The following is a 21,175-nucleotide window of genomic DNA, read 5'->3' on the forward strand; positions in this document are numbered from 1 at the left end:
TTGCTATCTCTAGATTCAGTCCTGAAATGTTAGAGAAAGGGATATGGGCTTTAGTCCAAAAACAGGCTCAGGGAAATAAATATTTACATTTGATCTGGTAGGATGTATTTCATTTTTTGAAATGGCACTTTTTTCCTTGTGGTTGCCCTCAAACTTCACATACTGCAAAGCTGAATCTTGGCACTGTAGCTATCCTGCCAAATCAAGTGACTTTTTCCTCTTTTCACGTCTAGAAGCTGTGTTTTGTAAGAGCTGTCTTAAATATTCTATGCTTATCCTTCTTTTTTCCTTGTGCTTCGATGGTAGGTTATTCATATTTAGAAACTTCTCTCGAACACATTCCCAAAATGGGAATGCAAAAGCAAGTTCTCAGGCTGTGTCTGGGTGTTTCCCTGGGGTGTTTTTGATCCTACTCAAAGCAGCACGTAGGTTAAAGCACTGCTGTGAATATATTTGATGAGATTGTATGCCAGCGGGGTTGTTTCAGTAGCACAGTGTGTCAGGTGCCTGCGGCTCCTCACGTGTCCTGGCCCCGAGGGAAGGACATGCTGGTAAGATTATGTTGAGGTCAGACAAGAATTGTGAAGAGAGAGAAGGAACTGAGGCTGCTGCGTGGCCGAAACGTGCATTTCAGCCCACTTCTTGCTTTAGGTCACCTCCCTCACTTGGCCAGCAGACAGTTCCCCCAGTTGGGCTGCAGGCCTGCACAGCCTTACAGTAACGGAAACCTACAGGGCCGGGCTCTGTGGTTAGGAGGTGGGTGGTACCATCTTGCTACGGTTAAGCTTGTAGCCCTAGTGAGTCAGCTATAGGCAGCGGATAGCAAGCCAAGCCTTTGCCTTTCAGCTACACTTCCTCTTGGCTGGAGGGATGATGTCACCATTGTGTGAGTGCTATAGCACTTCTCCTTTTATGGAGATGAACAGGCCTGCAACTGCAGTCGCTCATGCAGAGGAAGTGGGTGATAAAGGCCTGGTAGGATGTGCTGTAAGTGAGATGGGGAGCCTGAATTGCACGTTCTGTTCTTCTGTTCTAGCCTACCAACCTCTTCTTCTTCCACCCCCAAATGTATAAAAAAAAAATATCAAGAGTTTAGAGCTCTGTTCATTCATCAGTAATGCCAATATATTTGAACGCAGCAATTCAGAATTCTTCCAGATCTGTTATTTTGCGGTGGAATTTTTATCTGAGAACCATTAATGTACAAGATTTCTGTCTTGTCGAAACAAGTTTTGATTTAATTATGTTTTTAATGTGTTCTGGAAGGTCCTGGAAGCAGTCTAAAATGAGATCTTTTATTTTTAAACTGAGAGAAGTCAGATATGTTTTTTTAATATAGTAAAATTAATCTAGAGATCTCATTATACCATCCTGCTGTGTAACTTAAATGTGAAGGATGTCTTACTTCCTGCATTTCTGGATGCTTGAGGCCGCTGCTTCTTAGGGTCTCTTGAATACTTTGGTGATGAGAACTGAGGAAGAGTCTAGATAAAAAGCCTTCCTTGCCAGCTGGTCTGAAATACAGAGCTGTTGCTATAATTAACTAATGAGTTGTTATTCTGAATTGTTTTTAATAAGTGACTCTGTTTAGGATTGAAAAGCAGATGCAGATTTCTTTTAATCAGGCGTTTCTTGATTGTGTTATTGTAAGCGACTGAGTTTATGGTACCCAGCACATTCTCTTTTGCTGAGTAGGTTGCTTGCACAACTGACAGCGCAGTAAAGGCAAGTGCTGACTGAGGTTGTGCAGTACGCCCATGTCGAATGATCGTCTAAAAAAAAATGTGGGGGAGTGGAGGTGGCTTCTTGTCTGGGCAATTGGATTCGGATTCGTGATGGCGCAAGTCAGCATTGTATAGAGAATAAGTATCGGCATTTACAACAAGACTTAATTGGAAGCGTGTCTAAGAGTTATGCTTTTGTATTTGTTAGCTCTTTGGCCCTTTGGTAGGCTCCAATTTCCTGTTGCTCAACACATTATTCAGTTGTCTGTCTGTACACAATTAGAAGAATTCCAGCTATCCCAATGACTGCCGCTTTGCCGTCCTGGGAAAGAATTTCCCCCGGATTCCAAACAGGAATGTTGCCTTTTATGGCAGTGTCTGCAGGCTGCCGGTGGCTTGCCTGCACTCGCAGGTACGTTCTTGCTGGCTTAAAGCAGAGGTGACTAACACAGCTGCAGCAGGCCACCAGATGAGTGTGCTGGGGGAGGCAACCTTAGTGCCAGGAGGGCTTTTAAACACTGTCTGTGGCTCTTCCTGCTGAGCACCTGACAACACCTCGCTTGGTGTTAAGTCCTGGAGAGATCCTGTGCTTGCCCCTTCGTGGCTTCTTGTGGTAATTCCAGAGTGTTGTTGCTACCTTGCCCCATTGTAGCGTGGCTCTACAACAGCTTCTCAGAGAGTCAACAAAACTTGTGATCATCATAAGTGTTTTGTGCCAAAGGAAAAACTGGGGATTGTCTGATGTTGGTCAGATGTCTGATGTTGGTCTCTTTTTCCATACAACTTCTTGTTTGTTTGCTTACCAATGTGTTTTTCTACAATAAGGATCCTACCTTGGAGGGCAGGGAAGAGATGGTATGTGGTATGGAAGCACTTAGGACTCTACTGCCTGTATTAGCCCCAGCACATCATTCCAACACCAAAGTTGGTTACCAGAAGTGAGGAGTGTCATCAGGGACATATTTTTTTCTCAAATAGGCTTCTTAGAAGAGCCACTGTGGTACCTGAATGCAAATATAAACTTTTTTAGAACAAGTGGGCTAGTCAAGCTTTCAAAAGGCAAATGTTATTCAGAGGCACAATCTTATTCTTTCACATAGCTGCTTTGTGATAGAGCATTGCATCCAAGTGTTGCACTACTGCAGAATACATTTCCTGAGGCGATCCATAAATGAGTCATTAGTTATTCCCCTGATCCACCTTCCCAGTGCCCAGTCACGCAGATGTGTCTGCTGAGCCATTGACCCACTGAGGACTTGGAATGGGTGAGGCCTTTGAGGCTACCTCACATCCATCCTTCACCTCTCCCTCAGAAAGAGAGGTACATCTCTCAAAAGCAAAAGAATAAAATTCAGCACTTGAAAAAAATGAATGTGCAATGCTAATAACCTTGCAGGTGTCTAGTTTTGGATGTGTACTGTTTTCTGGTCCAAAACTATATGAGTGACAATTTTCTTTTGCTTGCTTTCTTCCAGTAGGCTGATCAGCTCTTTCTGATAACGGAATTAACTGGTATAAAGCAGATTATTTTCCTCTAAACTTTTATGGTTATCTGAATACAGTCAGTTTTCAGCAAAGCAAGTTCAGAGCAGGTTACCTCTCCATAGTGTGTGAACTTAATGTTTCCAATATTGTTTTCAGGACAGTTTAAGAAAAGACAGAATCTCAAATTTGGTAGATTTACCTGCTTTTCCTGTTCCATGAAAAGTCTGCCTGACTATAAAGCCCTCCGTAATTAGAGTTCAATCTCACTATCTTGCACAAAGAAACCTGAATGGTGACTCAGTTATATCTTCTAAGCAGTTCTCTGGTGGGGAGAGCACTGAGTGCACTGATGTTCTCTAAGAGAATGGAGAAAGGAAAAGTAGCAGCTCAATCGTGGAGATAGTCACAGTTGTAAACATACTGATGAAAGCTACCAGTTGCTGAAATAATTTATTAGAGGAATTCAGTGAATTTCTATTCATGAATGCTTAGGGCTTGTAGTTTGTTTAAAGATTAGACTGGAGTCTGACACAAAATTGGAGTACAGTGTGGAAAAAGAACAGTGACGAGATGAAATATAACTGCTGTGATACTCAGGCTCTCAGACTGGATCTTAACCTAAATAAATAAATAAACGCATTTTGATGGCACAGTGCGTGTCTCAATAGCTCTTGTGTGATGCAGGACTTTCTGTGCATGACTTACAGTTCCTGAGTCTGTTCTGTGTCTGAACAGGTCTCATTTCCCCTGTGATTTCTACAGCCAGTGAAGCTGTACACGGCACAGACACTCTCCAGTCTGCCCAGTGCTTCCAACTGGGGGGGAGAATATGATGCAGACTCTGAGAGCTAAAGTGGGACTCGGAGTGGAGGAGTGGATGGAAAGTGAAATCAAGGCAGAAGCAGGGGAGCATGTTTGCATAGAAGTGCTTGAGGAGCAGTGGGTTGAAGACTAGACAGGGATTGCCTATGAGGAAGTGTAGTCATAGGTGGAAGCTGAAAGGAGGTTAAAGATGTTGGAGAAGATAATGGTAGATAGGCTGGGTGAAGTAAATTCTGTAACTGGAAAGATTTCGTAATCCATAGCTGGGAAATGAGCACAGGAATTAGCATGTCTACTATTTAGCATTCAGTACAATATTCCTATTCCTGTTTTTTGCAACTTGTCAGCATGGAAAAGAAAAGATTCTGCTATTATTGACTGCTCAGTTAATACTAAGGGATTGGTGCCACAAATAAATTATCTGTATAGCACTTAGGCTGCTGTTCAGCACTGTAGCTTTCAAACCCGTTCTGTATAAAATAAATAACAATAACTTCTCACTGAGCTTCTAGTGTTTCTTTTCGTGGTGGAAGCCTCAGTTTGATATGAGATTTTGGTTCTTTGGAATTTTTAATGGTTCCTGCTCTATTTCCACCTTTTTCTCCACCTCCCATCTGTATTCTCTGCTCTGCTCATCATTGTCAGTGTGGATTCAGAATAATGGAAGGGGGGAAGGGGATAAATAACAAGTACCTATGTATCAAATGATCTCTGCGATAAAGAAACATTCAGTGAGAGAATTCTGTGATGATTGCAGAAAAATTGATGCAAATGATATTCTCTCTCTGGATGAAGAAAACATAATGGCACTGCTTTTGGCACTGAAATTTAACTTTGGCAGATTGTGGGAAGTTGGCTTCTGCTTCCAGAAAAGAGGATACGTGGCCATATTTCTGATGATACTTCTGATGATGAACTTGTCAGAGTTTATTGTTTTTGTATTTTGTGTTGATTTGTTTCTGTCACATTGATTTAATTTTCAAGTATAAATCTGACTACTATTTTAAATTTTATTCTAGACCGAGAGGATCAGTCCATCCTTTGCACGTGAGTATATAAACAGTTGCAAGTTTGTCTGGATGTCTGTGTTAAAAATCTTGGTTGGAGGACTGTTCTAGTAGTAAGCACTTGGAGGTGGGCTCAAGTAAATTGAGTAATATTGGAGGGTTTAGGAAGGTCCTACTTCATTTCCTCTAAGATCTAATCCTTTCTGCAGAATAATTTTCATGGGAACTGAAGGAAGGAAGGAGGTTTTCAGACAGTCCAAACTCCTGAGGAAACAAGGTTTTGTCAGTGGAAAAGTCTTGAAGAACTCCTTAAGATTTGATGCAACTGTTGCGATTAAGAAAACCCTTGCTGATGAGCCTGATGTAGTAACAAATAGTCTTATTTATTACAGCGATTTCTCTTCTTGACACAGCAAAATTGGTTGGCCCTCAGTCAGGGATCCTCGCTCTGCAAGATTCATTTTGCCTTTCACTGCTCTATATCTGCCTCTGAATTATTCCTCATCCACGTAGCAGTTTTCATATCTAAGTGACTAAAAAGTACAGTTCTTGTTTCTATTGCCTCCTTTGTGCCAGCACATAGAATCCATGCCCAGTGGAAAACTAGCTGAGGGATATAGCCTTCCATTCAGCTGCACTCATGCCACTCTCTGGTATGATTCAGTTTTTATTGGCTTTGAGAGAGGAGTTGTGATAGAGTGGATTTAAGGAGCTCTGTAGCCCTTTGGAGTTAGAAATATGTCCCCCTATGTCTTTTTGTGTGTGTGTGAATGAATTGCAGACTTTCTTTACAGAGGTGAATCAGGAGCTGGTAAGACGGAGAACACCAAGAAGGTCATTCAGTATCTGGCTCATGTTGCTTCCTCACACAAGACTAAAAAAGACCAGGTAAGACCTAGGTTCAATTTAATGACGCTTTATTATTGTGCTGACTTTGGATAATAGATATGTATTGGCTGTTGTTGGTAAAAGCCATGTTATTCAATAAAAGCTTAGATGGTAACATCTATCAGGGGCTGAGGAGGACGGTGAACTATGAAATAATAAAAGTTTGTTGAAAACTATGAGCCGGGGAACATTGTTCTAAGTCAAACCTCCTTTGAATTCAATGAAGCTACAGCAGGAATATACTCATCTACAACCTCTTGGATTCGTGGGCTAGAAACACTGTAAATGAAACATCACCCATCCTGATCTTTTTACACGGACATAAGGCTTATAACCAGTCCAGGAAGTTTAAAACTGATCCTTCTGTGGAGGAGTTGTCTCCAGTCTTCTGTACCTTTTAATGTTAGGCTTGGCTATTACATATACTGTCTCAGAACTGGAGAATACAGTGGTAGTCTAGTGAACCTCAGCTGAAAACTTTGAAATTGTAGGAGAACATTAAAAGGGTGGAAAAAAGCCAAGTAGCAGCACATGAAAGGAGGGTGGTGGTGATGGTGGGAGGACTTTGAAAATGTCTCACTTATATTTTTTTCCCCTCCCTCTCCCCCGGTGGACTATTGCCGAATTCATCAGTTGTATCCTCGTAGGTGAGCTGCACGTTTACTGCACGTTCTGCACCAGGAATGCGTTTTCTGTCCCATTGTGTGATTTTTTTTTTTTCGAGCAGCTTTTCACTCCACACCAATATCACTTTCTGCAGCTAAACCAAACCCATAGACAATTCACAGTTTTTTTTGTGTGTGTGTGTGGTGCACAATAATCTTTTTATTAGGATGTTCGATTGGGGACTAAAGTAATATAAAGAAAGAATACTTGTGTTCTGTGCTAAAAACTAGCATTTTAAGACTTTTCTTCCAGGAGTTCACGAACAGTTTATTTGGAAAAATATTCCTCTGAGACAATTGAACTGGACCAGACTTTCATAGAACTGAATATCTAGTATGTGTGGTGTTCCTAGTAAGATAAATGTAGGCATGTGTTTAGCTTTCTCCTCCCAGCAGTGAGATGTGACTGCAAGTTGCAGAGAAAGATGGATGAGGAAGGCTGCCCTGCAGACGGGGTGTTCCAGGACTGTGAGCTTGTTAGTCAGAGTTGTACGCTTTGGAAATGTTCACTGGTGAGCTGTGTAATGAACTCCAGATGCCAAGTGCATCCAGTGTTATCTCTCAGTAAAAGTTTTTTGCTAGTAGCTTAATGTATAGGCATGCATTATGTGTGTAGAGTATATGAATAAGGCATGCTGTACTGTGCGCACACATTCTAATAAGTAACTTCTGGAATATGACCAAAAAAAAACCCCTTCTACATGCCAAACTTTCAGACATATGAAGGCTTTTTCCATGGTCTGTCAGTAGCTGTATTTAGAAACATTCTCCTTTTTTCTTTTTCTAATTTTAAATGTGGAAAACAGAATTGTGGGCTTAAGCTAAGTATTCTTCCACTGTGTAACCTGTGGATTCTTAAATGTTAGTTGGTAAGGAGTGTTCTGGGCAACAATCCTTTGCAAATCTGAAACTTGGAACCATATTATGAGGGGTTATACATTATTTGTTTTTGAGCATCTGAGATTCTGACAGATTTATTCTTTAAGATAGAATACAACAGTGTCAAGCCTTCAAGCTGCAATACCAAAAACCCACTGCTGGCACTGATTAGCAAGACTAGATGTGGAACTTTGTCAGTGACAGTGTAGGAAGTAGTGATACTTAATCTACCAGGAAGGTTTCTTGGCTGTCTTCTTGTAGAAGTTTTGAGCTTAAGCTCCTGTTTTTTGAAGTATCTCAGCAAAATCTGATTTACGAAGCATATTTGTCAGCTGTAGCTCTCTTGCTTTGGAGGTTACGGCTGCTTCCACCAAGTCCAGTGCATTAGCATATTCAGCTAAATAGCTTCTGGCTGCATGGTGTGAGTATTAAGTGCATTAAAGCTGCTTTAGGGGCCTACTGAATTGAATTATATAAATATGTTTTCACTTAAACTTCATTTGTGGAAGTTAGGACTGATGGTTTCCCCTTTGTAGTCTCTGCTTCTCTACTGACTTGTTAAATCGTGAAGGTGAGAATGTTTGCAGCTAATTAGAAGTTCGCGGGTAGTGGTTGCTGATGTTTAAATCTTTGTAATGAAGGTTACATTATTGATGCTCTCTTTCTGCCTTCCCCATCAAATTTAGTGTTGTTGGGATCCAGTTATCTGAGAGTCTTTCACCTGGTTGTGGAAAAGCATATAGAAACTAATCTCTGAGATGTTTAAAAGCAAATAAACAAAACCAACATAAACCAGAGGGGAAACAACATCTTTTACTTTTTAAAAAAGATGTGAAAGCTAGCTGTGATTTCTGGATGCCCATCTCCATACAGACGAGTCATGAGAACTGTGGGATGTGACCAGCTCTAGCCTTCTCCTTTCCTCACAGTGCTGTATTGCTGTAAAGCCCTGAGCTGGTGTTCTCTTACACCTGTTTCTACCTTGATGTGGTTCAGGAGACTGAGTCACTTTCAAACTGTGGTTTACCAACACCTATGTTACACTAAGGACACTTTCTTACTGAGGAATGAAGAGGAGGCTTGGTAGCAAAAATTTCTGTAAACTTCTGATATTTGTGTAGCAAAGCATAGTCTTAGTTTTATTTTTAACCAAACAATTGAACAGATTCAGCCCGACTTCTTTCTAGAGGAAAAAGAAGTCAGACTCTTTTGATCTCTTTCCTCCTTGTGCCTTAGTTGAGTTGAAGTGTTGACCTCTCCTGCGTAGCAACAGTTTGTAGTCACAAACAGAGGCCTGGAACTTCACTGCAGGGTGGTGAGGGAAGAGTGTTCCAGTATGAGTACATGTGCCAGAATAGGAGAGGGAAATGTGACTGCTGCACAGTTCCAAGGACTGAACCCTACTTTCAAGGTTTTCTCCTACACACTGGCTCTGTTGTGAGAGAACAGGTATCCCAGCTTTCCCTTTCCATGGTTAACCAACCCCCTTGTTGTGTATACTTTATAATGAATAGAAGTGTTTGCAGCAGCTGCCCCTTCTGTGTGTGTGCAGTTCTGCAGGGACTGGAGGTCATGTTTGGCATTTTGTTTGGCGGTGCACTTTGCAAGCATGAAGTGAGATGATTGTGGAATCAAGAAAAGAGGCACTGGTAGTTCTTTGTTTGGTTACTGATGGACCACCTCTTTAAAAAACAAAACAACAACTACACAACACAACTCTATTGCTTTTTCAGAGAGACAGTGACCTGTTCTATAATGCACTTTAAGAATGAATGCCAACAATTTTTCTTTCTAAACACCATTAAATATTTTGCCTGTGCATTCCAGTTTTCACACATCAAACTCAATTTCCATCTGTTATGCACAGGAAATCTTGAATATATACTGATAACTGCTAAAAAGAGAACTGTTCATCTGAACTGTCATTTTCTGTCTCCAGAAGTTTTTCGAGTAATCCTGAAATATGCAGAACTCCACATTCTTAACACAAAGGACAAATGTTTTTAAAAACAGCCAGCGATGTATCTTGAGCCTGAAGGGAAAGGTGTACATGCTCCAATGATCTAGTGCTTGGCAGGGATAAACGTTCTGATTTTTTTTTCTGCAGCTCCAGCATTTTGTGTTCCCTGAGGGGAGGAGGAGTGTGCAAATATGGCAGTAGAATGTGAGCGATCCTGCAGTTTGTGGGATACCACTAATTCTCTTTTTTTTCTGTGTGCCTCCTTACAAAAGAGTTTTCTGCTTGTTTGTATCGTGGAAAACATAGACTCTTAGTGCAATTTGGTATTGCTGTTTTCTTTATATATTTATATGTTTGTTTGTTTTTACAAACATTACAGCTTTTCAGGCTAACTTATTAATCTACTGCTAGCAGAGTTCAGAGCTCACAGTAGCAAGAAAGGATTTTTCTCACTCTTCCTACCTAGCTGGCAAGACATTTTCTGGGATGAGAGCCTGATCTTGGATGAAATGTTTTGGGTTTTTTTGTTTTGACTCTGGGAAATCTGTGGGGTGTTGTGGCCAAGTGACTTTAAAGGGCTGCTTGTTAACAGAAAGACAGCACTGGGACACCCTTGTCTTGGGGAAAGGAATAAAGCATTTTTGTGAATGCTTCTGTTTTACCTGGATAACTAATAAGTCTCCTTTTGAAGGTTTTAAGGGATCATCTTCTAAGATGGCTTCTCTACTACAGATACCAAGCTAGTGTGAACTGAAGCCTCAGCGCTGGTTTGACCCAACTTTAATGCAGCAAACTGTTGCCTCCTTTATTCATTTCTAATTTCTCTCTAGGGGGAACTAGAGAGGCAGTTACTCCAGGCTAATCCCATCCTGGAGGCCTTTGGAAATGCCAAGACAGTAAAGAATGACAACTCCTCAAGATTTGTGAGTATTACTATCCAGCATGATTTTTAGTATGCTAAGCTTTTCAGAGGGAGGACTTTTTCTGGTTTTGAGTGCAGTGCTATACTGGGATGGGATAGCTATCTGTGTGACTTTGTTGAAGTTAACCTGGGAAAGGAATTTCATTCAGTGAATTATAAAGAAAATACTTCTGGTAGGTCTCTAGTATGAAGGAACCTGATCTTGTGCCAGATCTGTTTGCACCGATTTTTATCCTAAGTTTATTACAGTCAGTTTTATCCTGGAGAGCAAATAGCAATCCTTATTTTACTTGCTCTGGAGAGATGGACAAGTGTTTGAGGCAGACTGAGGAGCCAGAGCTGAAGCTAAATGGAAATGATTGATGCCAGGCATTGATGGAAGTGGAACTGTTTGAACCGTACAGCACAGAAACTGAAAATGCAGTAGTTGTGGGAAGTCTAGGTTGAAACATAATTAAGTTGAATTGTAAGCTGCCCATTCTTATTTGAAGGTGTTTTGTGTCTTGGTCATTAAATTGCTGTCGCGATCAATAGACTTTGTCTATTGGCTGATCTTATGTTTTGCATAAAACCTGCCTGAGCTGTTCTGAATTTCCTACATTAAAAAGACAAGGTTAGCCTTTGCTGCTTATTGCAATTACTGGATAGGTTGAATACTAACCTTTTTGCCAATAACTTCCTTTCAGGGCAAGTTCATCAGAATCAACTTTGATGTCAACGGTTACATTGTTGGTGCCAATATAGAGACCTGTATCCTTTTTGAAACCACTTAAAAGTAACAGAGTGGCAGTAGTAATGCTTAGCAAGCTTATCCCACCTTTGTTTATGAAGTTGAGAATGTGTTGGGAGGCATTTAAATTTTTGCTAGCAAGATTACTGTTGTAGCTGTAGTGTATTTTGTGGTCTTAGTGACCGCAATGGATATCTCTTATGAATTAATGAGTTCTAAACATAGGAAGCTGAGATGGCAACATAAACTGCTAGAAGATAAATAGCTTTGGAATTTCGTGAGCCACTTCTAGCTCTGTGCCAGGTGAATGCAGATGAATGGCTGCTATTTCTTTGTTTACCAGTCAAGATTCTCTTGTCATTGCCATCATTCAAAGGCTGACAGAACTGAGACCAGAACTCAGTGGCTGATATTGCTAAATCAATACCTCTGTTAACTGGCACGAAAAGAACATCAAGTACTGCTAGGTTTTCTCCTGTGATAAAAGAGGAAATGATGTGTATGTTCGGCCATATGCCTTAACTCTCAGAAGATCTACTGGAGAAGTCACGTGCAATTCGTCAAGCCAAAGAGGAGAGAACCTTTCACATCTTCTACTACCTACTGTCTGGAGCAGGAGAACATTTGAAGAGTAAGTTTGATTTTTGTTGTAGTTATGGAGTTCTCTTGTCACTGCAGCAGAGGGTCCAAACTCTGTATGCACTTACACCTGTTTTTTCATAGTTTCTTGTCTCTGCCTCTTTGGTATGGCTGCCTCTTCTCCACTTCTCCATACGCATACATCCCTCTGCCCTCCCCCTGCACTTCTCAGTTCCTGAAAACTTGCTTCTCTGGTTCTTTCCTGCACTTGTCTCCTTGCCAGAAATGAATCTACACCCTTCCTTATCTAAATCACTGTCCTGTGTTTAGTCTAGTCTTGTATGATGTAAGCCCTTCTTATGCAGGAATGATCCTACTGTGATGTGCTCAGCATTTAAGTGAATGGAGCAAAGCATCTGGCACCTATGCAACCCTAGGATGCTAGCACACCTACCTTTAAAGCCTCAACTTAATATTGGAATGCATGTTGTGTGAGAGCTGCAAATTAATGTGGAGGAATAACAGGAAGAGACAACTTTTCTCATAGTTGCTACTATTTCAAGAGCTATTTATTAACCTTCATGTGACTTGAAACAAATAAGGTATCTCAAGTTGAAGGCAAATTTACTTCAAACTTAACCCTTGCTTTTTATAGACTTAGAGCATAATGATGATTGGCACTTCTTTAGTGGAGTATTTCAGAGGGAGGAATAGAAAGAAATAAGGCAGAAAAACTCCAGTTTTATTCTAAAATATATTAAACTTTCATCTGTTAGTAAAACTGATCTTAGTCTCAGATTCATCCAGCACCTGCTAGTATATGCAGGTGAGAAGTTTTCTCTCAGTGGTAGCTTGTCTATTAAAATAACACCATGGTAACTTTTCTTTTTTTTTCTTAAGCTGATCTACTTCTGGAGCCTTACAACAAATACCGCTTCCTTTCCAATGGGCATGTCACGATCCCGGGTCAGCAAGACAAAGATATGTTTCAAGAGACCATGGAAGCTATGAGGATCATGGGCATCCCAGATGAGGAACAAATAGGTACGAGTCCTCTGGAGAGCTTGGAATGCGAGAAAATCAAGGAGGAAATAGACCACATCTCTGTAGACTTTTATTTTTGGTTTGTTTTCATTTTTTGGTATTTTTTTGTTGTTACTTTGTTTCTCCTGCCTCCAGCCCAAACCCAAAGTGAGCACAGTGCAGGTGGTGAGCTTAGTAGCTTTGGAGTAACCCACCTCAGGATACACCAGCATAGTTTCAGTTCATACATTCAGTCTTAGAAGTCAAACTGCCAATGAAAATGTTTGTCTGTTTGCTGGTTTTGATCCCAGTCTGAGGGCTGTATATCTGGTTTATGAGTAACACATCCAAGATACAAGATTTTCCTCATTCTCTTGTGTAATGCAAGGCTTGTGTGCTCCCCTGCCCCCTAAGCAATGGCTTTTAAGTATCTAATCTAGTACTGGATGGATTAGTACTTTGAAAATGGCCTGCTTATAGTGCCTTTCTTTCCAGCTTAACACTGAACTGCTGATCAGAAATTAATATTGTCTGATTCTGGGAGCACAGTTCCCTAGAATTTATAAAGCCAGCACAAAGTGCAGTGATACTTATTCACTTTTTCTGTGCTCTCATTTGTAATCTGCCTTACTGGCTGGGAACCAATGGTCTGCCAAATTTCAGTTTGTAGATGTTTCAGGTCTTATAAAACTACAACTTTTTTTTCCTACACTGTAGCAAGCATCTGTGTTTTTTTTTTGAGGTCACTGCTTCCTCTGCTGGAGGCTGTAGCTCTTGTGGCTGGAATATGTGCTTATGCTGTAGCTGTTGCTTCTCACAGTGCAGTCAGCTATAAATCCATGCTTTTGTTATCCACAGTTTAATACTATATCCTGAATCATCTAAGACTAACTGCTATAGAGGTGAAGACATGTTTGCCTAAACAGAAATAAATAATTGGCAGCCTAATTTATTGCTAAGTTGTCCTACTATATTCTTTTTATTGTTGTTTGATTTGTGGCTTTGTTTGTTTGTTTGTTTTGTTTTTAATGTATGCTCTAGGGCATGTCTTTGCTGTCACATAGATGAGCTGTTGGTTCCAACCACTACAGCAAAGATAACTGTAGTATTTTGTACTTGCCATTCAAGGTATGAAGTTTCATTAGGCTTAAAATAAGAATAGATAGAGTAGCTGGCTGGGCAGTAAGATTACTTAGTTTTGATGTATAATCTAAATGCTAGCTTTCTCCGTGTATGAGACAACATTGAAACAAGCTGTAGGTCCAAGTGCCAGGACTCCAGATTCAGCTGTCAAAACACTGGATTTCAAAACATGCCACTAGGAGCGTATATGATTCTCTTCTGTTAGTCCTGATGCAGAATCTGTGGAGTCTTTGTTCTGCTATCGAAAAGCAGCTGTTTCTGTAGTAGGTAAAAAATTAGGAGATGAAAAAAATATTTGGCAGAAGACCATTTTTATGAGTGACTACCAATTTTTTCAAGGCAACAAGAAGCTGTTAGCAATGAGCTTTGATAGGTATGTAGTGAAAATTGGCTTGATGCTGTGACACTGAACTTTTTTATCCTAATGTCTGATGCTGCATTTGCACTGTTCAAAAGTACAAATATATAATTTAATAATGGTTGAGATGATTCAGCATGTGATTAGTTATGGTACAGGCCCTTTTGCCTTCATCCTGTTGCCCTCCCTATATTGTAGTTTGTCTGTATGGTCTACAGATCTTGGTCAAGGAGCTGAAAGCAATATGAAGTTAAAGGAGCAGGAACTTCTTTCCCTTAATTGATTTGCACTCTTAATAACTGTATTTTTTGTTTGTTTAACAGTACTTGCTGAGAAAAAAATGAATTTGGGTTATCAGGAACAAACATAAAAAAATGTGGATGTTATAGGTTGAGACGTGACTGTGGATCTTGTCTCCAACTTTACTGTAGTGATGTTGAGGATGGGCATATTCCCAGGCTGCATAGTCTTGCACTGGAGAAGCAGGGAAGGTCCTATGTCCTGGATAGGATTCATGTAGAGGAATTACTTAGCTGTGGTGTTTTTTTCTCCAAATTCCAGAAAGATTTTTCGCTGTTGAGAAGAGCTTCATACTTTTCATGACATGGTTAACTGGGTCATATTGGGGCTTTTGCTGATGTCTGACACTGAGCTGTTGTTATTTCAAAAGGTCTTCTGAAGGTTATCTCAGGTGTTCTTCAGCTTGGCAACATAGTCTTCAAGAAGGAGCGCAACACAGACCAAGCCTCTATGCCGGACAATACAGGTAACCAATCTCCTGTCCCTGCCCCTCCACCCCTAAAAAAAATTCCCCATAGAAAAGTGCAGGCAAAAAAAGCCTACAGGAAGTTCTTGCAAGTAGAAAAATCAATTACAGTATATAGGGAATGCTGCTGTCCTATTTTTATATAGAGTTACTTACTGTCAAAGGAGATGACATGCCCCTTCATGTAAATATAAAAAGAAATGCTTTGTCTTGCCAAATGTGGATTTGAAGCTATTCATGGGCAGGAATGTGGCACTGTTAAAGAACTAGACATAAAGTACACATAACAGTGACCAGATGAAAAGGCTTACTCTACTGGAACACATAGCATGTATCTGTTTTAACCAGGCTAAGAATGATTACTTCTTATATACCTGATTAAAGAATATTTACTAACTTCATATTGAGATACCTTTTAATTTTATTGCCTCTTATTACATGTTTCATTAACCTGCTCTTCATTTTATGGCTTTTTGAGAGCAGTCATTACTGTCCTGGGAATGCAGTTGCAGAAATGTTTTCTGTCTCTTGTTTTCTTTAAGAAAAACATAAAAAAAAAAACCCAACACATTAATATCTTTGTTGTTTCCTTTTCCTTCTTTAGCTGCTCAAAAAGTGTCTCATCTTCTGGGTATCAATGTGACAGACTTCACCAGAGGTATTCTGACTCCTCGCATCAAAGTTGGGCGAGATTATGTCCAGAAAGCTCAGACCAAAGAACAGGTAGGCATTCTGTACAAGTGAATGAGTACTTTAGTCATTAATTTTGCTGTCACAAAGCTAACAAATCAATTAAAATTTTCTTTAGCATTTAATGGCCATCTTCATGGCTGCAGTGTTGGCAACTACAACTTGAATAATACAGCATTTGTGTTTCTTCTAGTATTAGCTCTCTTGATCTGTGTAAAAATAGAAGTCACCCTTGCCCCTGTAGCACTTCTTCTCATATGAGGAAAAAATGAGAGCACAACTCTCCTAATTTTAGTGACTGGCTGTCTCAGGGGAGTAAGTTTCTTCAGTGCTCTATGCAAGGATGACATTTTCAAGTTGCTATAATATAGAAAACACTATTTCTGAGTAGGCCAGCTGCTTGGGTGGAAGAATTTGTATCTCACCCTTGAAACTGCTTGTATGTTTCTTAATAGTCTTGAATCAGGCTGTGCTGAATGCATTCTTAAATGAAAGCTGAACTAGAAGCTAATGGCTTCCTAAATAAAGTAAAACCCTCGTGCTTACTCTCTGCATGGCTTTTTCATAAACACGTCATTCTCAGTGAAAATAAACATGCCCCATAACATGAGAAGGATTGGGAAGGGAAAGTGAGATCTAGAAATATTCACTGACTGTCTTTCTGTTTTGACATTTAATTTCTTACTCTTTATGTTTTATTTTTGTGTTAATCATGGGTAGGGTGATGGCATTGAGGGGAAAACAACGACTTTCACAAATTCAAAATTGCAGAGTAATTTTAATGCTTGTCTTTGGATATATGTGAATATACTACATTACTTTGGAAGGGGCTTGATTTTATTTATTTTTTCTTGAATATTAGGCCATGGTTTCTCATGTAGGCAGGGTCCTAAAAGTTGGCTTTGACATGCTAATTTATTAAAGTATTCTTTACTCCCGCTTATGGAATATCACTATTATAATGCAACTCCTGATATTTCTCTTTCTGCATAGGCTGACTTTGCCATTGAGGCTCTGGCTAAAGCCACTTATGAACGGATGTTCCGGTGGCTGGTTATGCGCATCAACAAGGCGTTGGATAAGACCAAGCGGCAGGGTGCATCCTTCATTGGAATCCTTGACATTGCTGGTTTTGAGATTTTTGAGGTAAGGAGATGTCAGGCCCCTGCACTCAGCTCAGTTTACTGTGGAGCAAGGTAGGAAATTGTTGAAGGAAATGGTTTTAAACCTGGAATAAAATAGAGTAGCTTCGGAAGTCATGTGTATCCTGCTTTTATTTGAGATCCCTGCTGATTTGAACTGTCAGGTTATTTAATAATGTGTCCGAGTAGTTCATTCTTTCTTAGTTTGTATATACTGCAAATATTGCTATCTCATTGTTTTCTATTATGGTGCTACATCCTTTTTGTTATGTACATCACAATTATTTTAATTTTATAGTTCCAGACATTTGTGATTCTCTATAATTCAGTATGTATGAGTTTGCTAGCCTTAGTAGTAGCTTTAGTAGTCTTTAAAATGTCAAGTGGAGTTAAAATTTTGTCCCCTTACTTTATCTCAAAGCATTAAAAATATGAACCATTGAAACTTATTAGCATCATTAAGAATTGTTAGAAAGTCTTTCTGCTGCTTAGTTTTGACAAAGGCTTTTGAAAATACAAAAGAAGGGGAGACCAAATCAGGTTCAACATATTCTGATATATTCTGTGTTCTGTGAGAAGTGTTAAAATCGGGGTTCAGAGTCTGGTTTCACATCTATCTAAACTGATGTAACAGTTTCTTGAATAAGAGAATGAGTAAACTTTCACCTTTCCCCTTCTGCTGTTCCTGGCTACACCCTCTTGTACTGTCCAATTTACTAGTACTGCAGATACTGTTTTTCTTAGGGTGGCATGTAATTGAGTCAGTCTCTGAAGGGGAATCTAAGCACAAAAACTGATGCAAGATAAATGTAGGAAAGAAGCAGTTGAAGGAAAGTTAAAGGAGAGATGGAAAAAGGGAAAGTGGGAGCTCCCTCTATAGGTAACAGTGAACTGTTAGGCTAATTCATAATGTCCATGAAACTACACTTTCAGAATGTGGCTTTGCATTATGTTTAGTCTTAAATAGTGGCTGACACCAGAAAAGAACTATGCTGTTATCCCCATGGCAACCAGGTAACAAGCCAGGCAACTCCTATAAACTTATGTTTTTCTGAATCTAGCTTCTGTGCAGCTGCAAAGTTACTTGATCCGTTTATTAATGAAATAGAGAACTAAACCACAGGAAGATTGCTTTGTTTCTCTCTGATCGTGTTGTTTATCTAACTGTACTTTTAGTTTAATGGTTGCTACATCTCATAAAATGTGAGGGGAGTGGAAATGCACGGTTAGGAATTACTGGAACATGGAGGAAGTAGAACAGAACCACTCTGTCCAGCAGCTGCATTAAATTAAGTATGGTTTAATGTGAAAATACATCCTTGGTTTTTAACCTTATCCATACAGTTTGAAGAAATCAGGACACAATGAAGAAATTTTGCTCGCTTTTCTTGTTCTGATTTTATACATTGCAGAGGATTAAAAAGGGACTTCCCAGTACACGTTTTCAGGAATTTGCTTGCAGACCTCCATTGCTTCCCCTTCCTATGAAGAGGACTTGCCATCTCTGAGTTTGTGAGAAAACTGGAGGTTTTTCTGCTCCCGGGTTAAGTGGCTACAGTAATTCTTCTGCTGTTTATGACAAAACATTCTTCTGCAAATTCTAAGGAGCAGCGTGTGAATTTCCCTTGGGACTTATGCAGTGCTTCAGTAGCATGTGACAGGAAATGTGGTTCATAAGCAAAAGGGTTAGAAGTCAGACAAGAACACTAGCTTAGAGTTGCTGAACTATAACCATAAATGTGATGTTTAGTGCTAGGAGAATAGTAGATGTGCCTTCAAAAGCAAATGTTCAAATATCTTTCTACCCTTTTCTTCATTAGCTGAACTCCTTTGAGCAGTTGTGTATTAATTACACAAATGAAAAGTTGCAGCAGCTCTTTAACCACACCATGTTCATTCTGGAGCAAGAAGAGTACCAGAGGGAGGGCATAGAGTGGAATTTCATTGACTTTGGCCTGGACTTGCAGCCCTGCATTGACCTCATAGAGAAGCCGGTAAGAAGCCTATTCTCCTGTTCTTGAACAACAAGAAATGGCTGCACTAGTTGTGTCATAGAAAAGCTAGTCTCCATATACAGCTAGCTTTTGTAATTCTCTACTGTTACTGTGATTTGATAAGCAGCAGAAATGAACAGTTTTCTCTTGGTTTGAAAGTATGTCTTCAATAAAACTGTTAGTATCAGTTCTGTAGGAAGTATGCAAACAGATCACCTTGTCACCCATTTTTTCTTCTCAGAAAATTATCTTTGTATAGAGCTGCATGGTGCTAGGTGCATAAGTGCAATTTAGGATAAGTAGTGTGAACTTCCTTTGTTGCCTACAAGCATGAAGAGGCTGTGAACTTCTATTGCTTTCACCCTGTGAAAGCAAAACTTGGAAATTCACACATTTCACAGTAGATGTTCCAATAGTAAGAACTAGTTTCTGCAATTTTCTGCTCTGGTCTTCTGTAGTCCTTAGTCTTTTTATTAAAAAAAAATTTTTTTCCACTTAAAACACCTTGTATAAGTGTCATGAAAGAGACCTTCTGTAAAAAATGCTCTGAGGTTGTGGATGTCCCATCCCTGGAGGCATTCAAGGCCAGGCTGGATGTGGCTCTGGGCAGCTGGTCTGGTGGTTGGTGACCCTGCACATAGCAGGGGGGTTGGAACTGGATGATCATTGAGGTCCTTTTCAACCCAGGCCATTCTATGATTTCAAAAGAGGATCTTGAGAGATTATTAATAATTTCTATTACTATGGCAGCAGTTGAACTGATACCGCAGGACAGGTGAATGTGATAGGGATCATGGTTAGGTATCTTTTTTTCCTAGCTGTCCAAGGGTTTTAATTACTGATATAGTCATGTACTTAATGATGTTTGGATGTTTCCCTCTTTTAAGGCTGGCCCCCCTGGTATACTGGCCCTGCTGGATGAAGAGTGCTGGTTCCCAAAAGCAACAGACAAAAGCTTTGTGGAAAAAGTTGTACAAGAACAAGGCACCCACCCCAAATTTCAGAAGCCAAAACAGCTGAAAGACAAAGCTGACTTCTGTATCATACATTATGCTGGCAAGGTAAAGAATTAAAAGCTAAACTGCATTTGAAGAATGTCTGCCTTATTTTCCACTGCTCAACTACTGTTTTTTAGAAGTACCTACTTACCAGAGTGACTGTGTATTGGAAGACATAGGAAATTGGTGGGAGACTTCACAAAGCCATTTCACTGCTGTGGACATTTCAGGGCTGGAGATTTCCATAAAAGAGATTTACCTGGAAATTATCTATGTATAGTTGAGGACATGTCAAATTGACAACAACTTAAATTTGTTCTCTGTGATTTAATGGGATTGGAGATACTTTTCAGAAACCTTGCATCAAGATTTCATCACCGATTATGGTGGTCAGCAATTTTTTGCTTCACACTCAGGGTGGTGCATACTAGCATTGCAAATCCATTCCCTTTACTGATAGAACAGAATATTCAGCATTTTTTTAGGGTTTGGTGTTTGTAGGTATGCTTGCTTAGATGACACATTCAAGAACAATTAGGTTGCCTGTTGTTGATTATGCAATCCTTGGTGCTGTTTTTCTAGACTTTGCAGAATCTTGCTGGATCTTGTGCTGCAGAAAATGCTCTGGAGTTTCTTGACGTGTTTTTCTTCTCCAGGTGGATTATAAAGCAGATGAGTGGCTGATGAAGAACATGGATCCACTGAATGATAACATTGCTACTCTTCTTCATCAGTCGTCGGATAAGTTTGTGTCTGAGTTGTGGAAAGATGGTATGTAGTTAAATTTAATCTCATATATTTTCTCTTCCTGTTTTACAGGGAAAAATTTGTTGGTTCATCAAAAATCTGTTATGACCTGTGTTACTTTTTTTCCCTGGGGACTAAACTGCCAAGATGAATATTATTCAATACTTCCTTTACTTAGACCCTGGTATTGCATTTAAAATTTGCTGTAACACAAAAGAGAGACTCATGTGCATTGACTTACATTAAGCTTGCTGCATATACTGCAATTATTATTCTAAGTTGAGAATGCCAGATTAAAATATGAACACACCAATGCATCCTAGCAGCTTGCTTAGCTGCTCATATGCAAGATCTGAGGCTGAATCTAGGTTTTCCATCCTGCAACTAGCGTGTTTTTTCCGCAGTGTTGTTCAGTATTTTACTCTATCTCCTCTGAGTTTATCTGCTTTTGAGTCTTACTGTTGCTGTCACTTTCTGTCATGGGTTTTCTTTGACGTCTCTGTCTGTTGCAGAGATGCAGAACGTTCAGAGAGCCTATTTCTATCAACACTTTCCTATTCTTCATCTAGAACCAGGTGACTGAGAAATCCAGCTGTTGTGTCATGTGTGTAATGCATCCTAGAGCCATGCAAGAAATGCTTCCATTAACTTCT

The 21,175-nt window shown here is 39.8% G+C and overlaps 1 protein-coding gene across 2 annotated transcripts in view; it reads left to right on the forward strand.

Annotated features, from left to right (window-relative positions):
- The window catches only part of MYH9 (myosin heavy chain 9), a 68,104-nt gene that overhangs the window by 25,608 nt on the left and 21,321 nt on the right, over positions 1-21,175 (forward strand). For both annotated transcript variants that reach the window (XM_031600090.2, XM_090142927.1), the window contains exons 4-15: positions 5,051-5,078; positions 5,833-5,926; positions 10,261-10,353; positions 11,039-11,102; positions 11,615-11,713; positions 12,562-12,705; positions 14,856-14,951; positions 15,556-15,674; positions 16,635-16,787; positions 18,604-18,777; positions 19,665-19,838; positions 20,432-20,546. In XM_031600090.2, coding sequence (XP_031455950.1) covers positions 5,051-5,078; positions 5,833-5,926; positions 10,261-10,353; positions 11,039-11,102; positions 11,615-11,713; positions 12,562-12,705; positions 14,856-14,951; positions 15,556-15,674; positions 16,635-16,787; positions 18,604-18,777; positions 19,665-19,838; positions 20,432-20,546 — 1,353 coding nt within the window. The remainder of the gene's footprint in view (positions 1-5,050; positions 5,079-5,832; positions 5,927-10,260; positions 10,354-11,038; positions 11,103-11,614; positions 11,714-12,561; positions 12,706-14,855; positions 14,952-15,555; positions 15,675-16,634; positions 16,788-18,603; positions 18,778-19,664; positions 19,839-20,431; positions 20,547-21,175) is intronic.

Source organism: Phasianus colchicus, chromosome 1 (genome assembly GCF_987193195.1).
Source record: "Phasianus colchicus chromosome 1, bPhaCol1.hap1.1, whole genome shotgun sequence".
NCBI lineage: Eukaryota > Metazoa > Chordata > Aves > Galliformes > Phasianidae > Phasianus > Phasianus colchicus.